The following is a 10,540-nucleotide window of genomic DNA, read 5'->3' on the forward strand; positions in this document are numbered from 1 at the left end:
TGTCCATTATTCCCTCCCCTTCCAAAGCGGAACTGTGGATCTAAAGCCTCTCGAACCTCGGGGCGTCGAGGTTTACTGCTGGAATAAAAATGGACCAAGTTCACCGAGGTTCTAGACGACCCCTGGTTGAAAGTGTAAAGTTCATTTCAAGGACCAGCAGGACGGACAGCAGAACATTCCTCCGTTTCTCGGCCGCTCAAGTCGGATTCCTCTCTGTCGTCCTCTGTGTCTTGCGCTTCTCTCCAGGTTTGGCCTGATTAACTTGTTCATATTTGCTTTTTTGGTCTAAACTGCGATTTATTTGCCAGACGTAGCGTGTGGTTTGTGGCTTTTTTCTTGTTTGCGTGTCGCGAATCAGCGCAGTCTAAGTTGGAGTTAATAATAAAAACGAGGTTTTTTTGCAAGTGACGTCAGTTTCGCTGCTGCTTCCGCATATTAATAACTGCAGCTAAATTCGACCAACTCAGCGAGTCCTTTGAGTTTAAACGTAAAATTACTCACACAGAGCGAATTAAATCTGCTTTAAATACATTTGTAGTTATAACTTCATGTATGAGCAGCCGCTTAACTTTTTATTCTAGCGGAAGAGGCGAGCAGTTCTCGAATGTTCTTTTTCATATTCTCAAAGCTGAAGGACGTGGACGGCCGCCGACAGAGGTCAAATAAGGTTACACACTTTCTTAATGTAGCTGCTTCCTCTCCTTCCCTCTCCACACCAGTGTCGGCAGCCGTTGCGCCGAAGACGGTAGTGGCGAACGAGAATGAAACGGTCACCCTGCCCTGCCGAACCAACCAAACCAGCGACCTCCTCACAGTGGAGTGGTCCAAGGCTGAGATGACCCCCAACATCACCCTCCTGTACCGCCATGGCTTCGAGACCGTGGAGGAGAAGAACTCGGCCTTCCTCAATAGGACCAGCTTCATTCTGGAGGAAGTGAAGCTGGGCAACATCTCTCAGGTCATCTCCAAGCTGAGGCTGTCTGACGGGGGCCGATATCTGTGCAGGACCATGGTGGGGAAGCAGCAGCAGGTTGAAGCAGTGCTGGACCTCATTGTGGGTAGGTCATCACCTCTGTGGCTGCTGGGCGAGTCTTTACAGTATATATCCTAACATGTTTCATTGCTGATCTGGTCCTGTGTCTTTTGAAGCTTCAAAATAATAATTTACGCCCTATTTATTATTATTTTACACTAACACACGGTGTGGTGGCAGGAACAGGAACACACAAGTTAGGAGGAAGTGCGGTTCAATCTAATTTATTTGCATAGAGTGGATTCACTTTATATTTTGTCTCGAGGCACTTTACAAATCAAAACAAATCCAAATATATAAAGTAGTTAAAAAATATCTTAAGCTTTCAACTTGTGTTCAATCAAATGGCACAACTTCAAGCTTGATGGTTTTGTAAAGTTGGGGTGCACCGATTACAGCTGCCTGGCCGATCGCTGATTACCGATCTTTAAAAAGCCTGACCTGCTAATAGCCTACTGATTGTGGCTGATGCTGTTTTTTTGTTGTTTTTTTTGCCTGAAATGTTTCTAAACAGCAAGAAAGTTTCTGAGTTGGCAACAGTGAGGTGACTGTTATTATTGTGAATGTGCAGACATGACCTGTTGGGACTGTCCCCTCTCTCACGGCAGAGCAAAAGAGGACAGTGGCAGATTTTTAGACCTTTGCGCTGAGTAGCTAAGATTGGCCTCACATGTAACTATCAGCTGATCTCTGATCTCCCAAAACTAAGGAAATCAGGGTCCGTTTCCTACTGGAAAGGCTAAATCAGAGAAGCAGCCTTGAGGCCTCGCTGAGCTCCAAACCTCCTGTAGGAGAAGCTGTTGACATGCAGGACGACTATATGCTGTTCATTTCACAAACCTTGAAAAGTGGAAAGACAAAAATTAGCTCAAAGAATGACACAACCCATGTAGAGGAAACATTATGCATGTGGAGGTGAACATATCAGAAGGAGCCAAAGTCAAGGGCGCACATTTAAAATACCGTGTGTGGTGCAAAACTAACCCTCACTCCTCCCCCACTGTGAGACATGGTGGCAGGCAGCAGCATGTTGTTGTGGCGAACTTGGTCAGAGTTGATGGTAAAAGAAATGGAGCTATAAACAGGGCGGCAAAAGATTTGAGCATGGAGTGGAGATTGACCTGAACGACATCGAAAGCGTTTAGCAAGAGCATAGGAAGGAAGAAGGAACACGTAGGAGTCAAAGAAACTGAGTGTCAAATAAGTCTGAGTGCAATCCAGGATATCCTCTGAGGTCTTCTTTTTTTTTTCATAACCTAGCTGTGGTATAATTTGAACAATAGTCGCAGTTTCCGGCTTCACAGTTCTCTGAATTTCTTTCTCTTGAAACAGAAGGTTTGAAACACAGGGTGTTGATGTAGATTACATCTAATGTAATTCCTCTGATGCAAAAGGTTAAAAAAAACCCAAAAAACATCGACAAAGATACACAGAAAAAAAATCAGTCTGAATCTCACAACCAATCTGGGAAAACTGCATTTTGACCCGAATCCACCGTTTGAGGGACTCTAGTCTCTAAACTAGACTCTAGTTTAGATAAAAGCATATAAATGTGTCATAAATACCCAGCCAAAGCCCAGACTTGTAGCCGATGCAGTGGTAAGACTTAAAGGTAATGCTCTTAATCCAGCCTGACTTAGTTTAAGCTATTTTGCTAAAAGGAAAGCCAGAAAAGGGATTCTCTAAATGTAAAAAGCTGGTGCAGACTTACAGCTGTAACCGCACCAGAAAACCACGTCAAACCAGAACTAGTTTATCAAATGAAACGCTGGCTATCTTGCATCATGAGGCCAGCTTGGTTACTTCTTAGGCGATCATAAATGGTTTGCTTTAAATAAGCAGCTTTAGATATTTACTACTAAAGCAAACAATGGGTTTAAATCCAGGTGTCATCAAATGACGGCTCGTGTGCAGCACTGAGTAGGCTACAATATTTCAACTGGCTCGCATTTGAAACCAGTACTAAAACCTGAAACTTGTATTAGGATAACAAGTTTCAGCTTCAGCAGGGGAATTACTTGTTCAGTCTGGCAACTCACAGTTGTGAAAGCAATCTTCGAAGTCACTCTTTGTTCTATACATGAGTGCAATATCGACTGTAGGAAGGAACAAGACGTTTTCAGAACGTAATTCTGTTCTTGTTTTGCTTCCTGAAGCCATTTTCAACTACAGGAGAAGTTTGTTTTAATACCGTTGCAAGTTGTGCTTGTGCCATAAGATGACCTGTCATTTAGATCTCTTGCAAAATTCACACAGTGCGGCATGCCTACCAATATCAAATATGGTTTCAATGATTTACTTTGTTCAGGGTTTTTCTTTATTATAAATTAAGCCTTTTTGTTCAGGTGCTGCGTCTGAGCCGAAGCTCGCCTTTGTTCGCTCTGGTGCCAACGGGGGATTGACACTGGAGTGTAGCGCCGAACGCTGGTTCCCAGAGCCGGAGATTACGTTCTACGACGAGAGAGGCAATGGGATTGAAGCCGAACACCCACGGACCGTTCCGAACTCAGCTGGAGGTTATAATGTTAAAAGGAGAGCGTCTTTGCAGATCGTCACCAACAGGTACAACTTCTAGCTTTCTTCAAATCAACCAAGAGGGATTGTTTTTCACAAAAAGCCTGTTGGGATGTTACTTGCATGTTGACGTTTGTCTTTAATTGGTTGAGTAAAAAGTACAAATTGAACACTTTTGTTGCTTCATCGCAGAGTGACCTGCCGTGTTCACCAGCCGCTGTTGAAGAAGACAAGATATGCACATATTTATATCCCAGGTACAGTAATGTGTTGAATATATATTTATGAGCTGGAGGTGTTAATTAGGGGAAAACCTTTACAGTTCTGACAAAGACGGTTTGAAAAGCACATGACTTTTAATGTATTTGTATTTGAGCCACTTGTGCATATTATGGGCTTTCCGGGTCGACTCAGAAGTGGTATAAACGTCGTCTCTAAGGAAAAGATGGCCGACAGTAAATTTGATTTACTATTAAATCAAAATCGTAAATCATGCCGTTAAGCTTATGAAGAGTTTTGTTGATAATGGGTCAAGAAAATCAGAACTTTATCAATTTCAAAAAATTACACAGTGTAGCCATTTGAATGTATTTGGATATGTTTAAATCTTAGGGATTACATGGTTGCGTTTAAAGCTGTCCGCTTATGTTTTCGTCAACATATTTTATTAGAAAATCACCACAGATGGTGTGCTTTGCTATATTTCATTAATCAAATGTGTCAGACCGAGACCTAACATGTTGACACATCATATTGTTCTAGAGTCTAGATTTGTCTTCACTTCATTTCTCATCAATTTTCAAAACTTAATTTTGTCCACGAACAACCAGTGTGTTCTGAATCACTAAATTAGACCATAAGGTCAGTATTGGCATGTAGTCATTATGTCCTTGCAATCGCAGCAGGTGTTAATATGTAGTTTTATATTTTATCTTGCATGATAAACAAAATGTAGCTGTTGGTTTGTAAAATTTTAATGGAACAAAAACTAATTCACACGTGTATGAGAATCAAGCAGTTTTCGTTTGGTTGTTCCTCACATCTCAAGCACTCAGTAGAAAAGTTATCAGTTTGGAATGGTATTTTTTTTTTTTTTGTCTTGCTTGAGCGAAAAGCCTTTGAAGATATTTTTTTATCACCTGCCATAATTGATTTCCTATTATTTCAGACGACTGCATGAGAACCTGCACCGACAGCATGGTGTGGAGTGTCCTGGTAACCGCAGCTGTACTTGCATTGTGTGCGGTCACTTATTTTCTGTGGAAGAAATATGGATGCTCTGGTAAGTCTGCAAACGTTTTACTACCTCTGCTGGAGCAGACGAAAACTTTCTGCAGCAGCTCCTGTTTAGATATGGATTCAGTCATTTTAATGCTTATTTTAACACAGTTACTTCTAACGTATGAGTCTTTGTAGGCATGTAATGACTTTTCAAGACTGAATATCCCTTTGCCTTCTGTAAGTTACACAAAAAAAATTCACAATTGTTGGCAGTCTTGGCTAACAGAAGTACTCAGCGTTTCCGATACTGCTGGTAGAGATGCATAGACCTCTCATTTACATATGTGCTGGATGGACCCACTTTAGATAATGACCTATTACTATTAAAGTCATGAAAGCTTTATGACTAGACACGTTAGTCAATTAAGATGTCTCTAATTATCTTAAATTACCATTCAGGGTAGTCAAAATGTAGTTGTCTAGTCAAAATTCATTCTTTAGATATCTGGAATGTAATTACAGATGGTCAGATGAAACTGATTTTATGCTGAAATGGCCTGCCATACGCGACTTAAGGGTCTCGTTAGCATGACGGCTGAAAAGAGAAGAAAAAGAAAAACAGCCTTTGTAGCGCAAACATCAGACCGGCACACCGGGAATTGTCCCTGTATTCCCGATTAGTCAATTCAGGCCTGTTTTGGAAGATTGTGTAGATGGTGAGAAAACATTCTAGCAAAGCCTGAGTGAATCATCTGGGTAGGATAACCTGGACATTTGGTGAGTACAAGCAGTGCACCTACAGTATGACTACCTCTTCACTGAAATATATAGAGAAGGAGATATATAGAATATAGCAATGAAATACCTGAAGTATCTGACGAATACTACATTAATTTAGCAAAATAATACTTGAGAAGAAAAACCTAGTTAAACAGGCAGCAAATTATAGGAGTAAAGGTGTAATGTTCTAATACGAAAGACAAAAGTGGTTGATTGCAGCCATCACTAAGGTTTTCTTTTTAACTTATAAGTGTTACCTGTTTTAATTTTTTCCCCTTATTTCACAGATTGCAGGCAGAAATCAACTCAACCACCACAGCTGCCCAGTCCCAGTAAGGAAAATGCCATCAACACCCAGTTACAAGGAGAAATCGAACAGCTAAAAGCAGAAATCAAAGAGCTGAAGTCACACATTTCTAAAAAAGATGAGATCATCTCCACACAAAAAGCAGAACTAGAAGAACTTAAAACCAAATACAGTGCCGCTCGACAGCAAAACCAACCTACAACTAACTCCTCATCCTCACTTAATGCCTCTCACCAAGTTACCCCAACCGTTGACCATAGCAACACACCACCAGCTGCCACATCGGCAAACCACAATCCAAAATCTGGCAACGTGTCCAAGGCGAAAGACCCCAAACCGGCTGGTTCAGGACAAGCCCAGCTCTCTGCTCCTCCTAAAAAGTACAGGCCCAAAAGCTCTCCTGGTGTTTTAACAAACAACAGTTCTACCTCTTCCAGTTCTTCCTCAGCTTCCACTTCGAAGGAAAACAAAATTACCCGCGCTGGGAGTTTTTCCAGTTCTCGTCCTGGTGTTGCCAGGTCTGCCCGTAGGTACACTAACCCCTTCAGCGTTCTGGACGGTCTGACTGAAGAGTCAGAGTCTCTGATCCATTAGCGTAGGACACTGAGACAAATTATCATAATGCTTGGTGCAGATATAGCATTAAACCATCTGATGACTGGACACACATAAAGGTCACCATATAAAAAATGGGACAGGCCAGTTCCAAAATGGTACTTCAAGGTTTTCTTTCTTTCTAATTAGGGTTTTGTGAAGTTACTTAACTAGTCGGGATCTTCAATTATTTTAGATACCAGAACAGACATCAGGAATTCTGTTTAAAAAAACACATCTGGTCAGTATAGCTCTAAGAGCAAAGTAGAATTGGCCAACTTTTAAAACTCATTGTTTTCTCCTCTTTGTTTGTCTTTTTACTTATTTTTTTATGACGATGAATCTCTTCCATCATGTTCATGTTGGGTACTATTCATTTTTAAACTTCAGGTTGTCAATCGATACATATTTTTCTACCTTTTCTCAAACGTCTCCTGCCTTCAGAGTAGGAAAACATCTCAGTCTTTGTCAAGTAATAGAACTAGTTTTGCTCAAAAACGAGTTAGAAGCAAATAGTGTTTATGTAATGCGCGTCATAATTATTACGATGACAAATGGGTACAATTCTGGTGTTGGGAAATAAATGGTGCCAACCGTTTTGTGGTGCTGCAGTAACAGCTTTTAAAGAACAAGCTGAATCTCATGAGCTCATCCTGTTTATGGGGACATTTTTTTTTCTTATTGATAAATATATATATTTTTTAACACTGCTTGTCGTGGGCGCTTCAGAGTATTTGTGAGTTTAAATGTAGCTTTAAATTTCAAACTTTAAGCTTTGATTGCTTAGTGAGAATTTTGGTTCGTTACAACTGTTTACAGCTGATTTTAAAAAATGCAGTTAAAGATGAACGAACCTTATTTTGTAAGCTTTAACTATATATTATGACAGTGTTGGAAATGAGACTGTTAAATATTGTCTACGTATCTGACGACACTTTATCTTCAGACACCTTTATTACTCTTAAAACGAGCATATTTTCTGAGAATGTAATGTAAATACTTTCTACTGTAATTCACTACTTTCTGAGGCTCAAAGGTCCTATTGAATAAGATCTTTGATTTGAAAATTCTTTAAGTATTAATAGATTTTATTGTGGTGTGTTTGATGCGTTTATGAGCCTCATTTAAGATGTGTAAATTTTACTTTTTACATTTTTTTCGTTTTTACTTTTTTTACTGTGATAAAATATGTCAATTTTTATGAATGTTGACAGACTTTTAAGAACATATATAACTACTTTTTGCACCTTAGGTTTTCAAATGTAGCTCTTTGTGAAAACAATTTTAAAACATACACTCGTGGACACGCAGCTCCCCCTGGTGTCCGAGTCGTGACTTGTGGTTTTTTAAGCGACGTGAGACGTTTATGGCTTTAAAGTAAATCAGATGATTATTTAAAGAGCTGGTCCTGTGATTTGTATTGTGTGCATTAAAATTTTTTTTTTTATAGATTTCTGGGACAGCTGTTTCCTTTTAGTATTCTGTAAATATGAAATGTGTTCATATATTTTTAACAGTCAAATTGATAATGAATAGAAACTTAAGTAGGTTTGAGAAAGTCTGTAACATTAAAGCTGAAAAAAAATTTAAATGAGCATCAGCTTTGGTATTTTAAAAAAAGTTTTTTTAAAGTGCTCTTTAAAAAATAATCATGAAAAAAATCATAGATGTAAAAATGGTTGAAAGGTGATTAATGGCTGAAAGCCACTGGTGACTTGATGAAAATACTACATAGTTAGGTTTGAGTGTTTTGGGCTTTAACAAAAATAACAATCAGAAACACAAAAACAATAAGTTTCATGAAGCTGCATCAGAACATATTCAATGAATTATTACTTTGCTTTGAACTCATGTTGAGGTTTTAACTCTGAGAGAATCTTAAACATCATTTCCTTTATTCCAAACTACTCTCACTTTTGTGAGTCAGTTTGATGATGTGTATCTAACCGGCTCCAAAATCTTTTAGGTTTAAGAATGTCTCAAAAAACGGTCAATAGAACTTTGATATCAGATTTGTGCTTTTCTCCTAAATCACTTTGTAAAACCCTGCCCAGTAAATTCTTAGTTTTGCTCCTGGAATTGCAAGAACTTCCGTTTTTATTAGACTGTAACATTAACAGGAAGCATTTCTTGTGAGAAAGAGGAAGCAGATTTATTTGATAGCACCATTTTTCAAGTTTTCCCCTCCAACTTGCAAAGAATGGAAAGGTTTGCAATTTTCATCATAGATGCACCTCAACTGTAAGAGACTGAATCTAAAAAATAAAAGAAAAATATCCAAGAATCATCCATCCATCCATTTTCTAACACCCTTGTCCCTATTGGGGTCAGGAGGTCCTGGTTCCTATCTCCAGCTAACGTTCCGGGTGAGAGACGGGGTCACCCTGGACAGGTTGTCAGTCTGTCGCAGGGCAACACAGAGACAGACAGGACACATAACCATGCACACACACACTCACACCTAGGGAGAATTTGGATAGAGCAATTAGTCTGTCATGCAGTAATATCAATATTACTTTTCTCCACAGAAACTCTTAGAAATTTAACTACTTCTCACTAAAGACATCAGAAGACTTTTTCTAATAACAGAGGACGCATAAAGAGTAAAACTCATTCTAAAGAAATCATTTAGTCATCTAAAAAAGACTTTATGCTCACAAACAGCTGGCCTGGCTGCTTGGTCCCTCTTGGGCTGCGTGTAGCTTAGTCTCCTTTTTTACCATTAAATGCAAATTTCCAAGTTTTCTCTTTTTTTTTTTTTAAATATTTCTGTGGCAAAATGTGTTTCCAAGGAAGAGATCTACTGTATGTCTACTGATGAATATCTGTTTTTTGTATTGCCAATAAGCAGCCATAACTTTATTCAACATATTTATATTAAACATGACTTTTTCTTAAAAGAAAGAAAAGTATAAATTTCTTGGTCCTCAATCCAACACAAAATGAGGTCATCAAGTATTACTTGTCATAATTCAGATTTTTAAATGCTTCGCGTTTTCTTGGTACTGACACAAAAACCTTTAAAAAAATTCTACAGGTATATTTCAAATTTTTCTCTTCACCTTAAAGACAACTGATAGGTCGACTGTCATTTGTTAGTGTTTCGTCTTTTAATGTTTACACACATCCTACCTCAGAAAGTCGATTACACACGTTCCTTGTAGAGAGAAAAATAAGAGATAAACTTTCGTGGCTAAAGAATAACTTCAGCCTGTGACTACTTGAGTTTGCAAAAACGCAAAAAGTGCAAAACCGTATTCAGCGAATTTGAGGTGAAGTGCATTTAGGTTTTGATTTCACAGAGTAAAACAAGAAAAGAGGAAATGGTTCTCACACATCCTGAGGAGAAACAAGAGTCTTTCTTCAGTGCAACTGATCTCCTGAGTCTCACGTGAAGACGAGTTCGCCTCGTTCGTTTGGAAGAGGTAGGATGTTCCTCAGTTTTCGTTATGTTTGCAGTGTTGCAGTGACTTTAAATGAGTTATTATCAACAATAATGTGATCACAACCATCTAACCTTTATATTGAGCACGTGTTACCTATCTTTAAACGTATCTTAAAACTTTTTCCAGTGACTTAATACATTCCAGCTTACAGGAAAAAAAGCCGATTAAACAATCTGGTCAATGTTCAAGTAAACAGAACGACTGCAAAATGGTGCACAGTCAGGAGTTCATGCATCAGCAGAGAGATCATCTAAAACATTTTACTTATTGCTAAAAAAAATATTCACTAACCACTAGCTTTAAAGATAACATTTATAAAAGGAGTTATATAAATATAAAATGTTATTTGGAACTGGGTCTTTAGTTGTCTGTGGTGACATATGTATTTTTTTCTTCTTCTTGCTTGTTCTTTTAGAAAACTTGCTTTCATGGCATCAATCGTCTGAGCCCTCAGGGACGTGATTCCCCCAAAGGTGGAAGAGTTTCTTCTCCATCAGACTCCAGAACCAACGTCTCAGCACTCGGTCCAGAAGAACTCTGTCCAAGAAACGACCAGGACCGATAAAACAAACTTCAAACTTCTCAGCCTCTGGAATCCAAGCTTGAAGTTAAATGAATAGCAAACAGGGTAAGTTGGGGTTTTTA

At 38.8% G+C, this 10,540-nt stretch overlaps 1 protein-coding gene across 1 annotated transcript; it reads left to right on the forward strand.

Moving 5' to 3' along the window:
- The first annotated feature begins 4 nt into the window (after positions 1-4).
- On the forward strand, positions 5-8,043 carry LOC114157339 (butyrophilin subfamily 3 member A2-like). Its single transcript, XM_028038233.1, has 6 exons — positions 5-246; positions 720-1,058; positions 3,379-3,595; positions 3,740-3,804; positions 4,716-4,829; positions 5,836-8,043. Exons 1-6 carry the CDS (start codon positions 90-92, stop codon positions 6,447-6,449), a joined length of 1,506 nt encoding a protein of 501 aa, XP_027894034.1. The 5' UTR covers positions 5-89; the 3' UTR covers positions 6,450-8,043.
- Positions 8,044-10,540: the final 2,497 nt, after the last annotated feature.

This window comes from Xiphophorus couchianus, chromosome 14 (genome assembly GCF_001444195.1).
Source record: "Xiphophorus couchianus chromosome 14, X_couchianus-1.0, whole genome shotgun sequence".
Taxonomy (NCBI): domain Eukaryota; kingdom Metazoa; phylum Chordata; class Actinopteri; order Cyprinodontiformes; family Poeciliidae; genus Xiphophorus; species Xiphophorus couchianus.

Excerpts from the sequence above, each read along its gene's own strand:
- LOC114157339 (XM_028038233.1), top strand. The coding sequence starts at position 90 with ATGGACCAAGTTCACCGAGGTTCTAGACGACCCCTGGTTGAAAGTGTA. Across the intron at positions 247-719 it reads TGTCTTGCGCTTCTCTCCAG|TGTCGGCAGCCGTTGCGCCG; the intron begins GTTTGGCCTGAT and ends TCTCCACACCAG. Across the intron at positions 4,830-5,835 it reads GAAGAAATATGGATGCTCTG|ATTGCAGGCAGAAATCAACT; the intron begins GTAAGTCTGCAA and ends CTTATTTCACAG.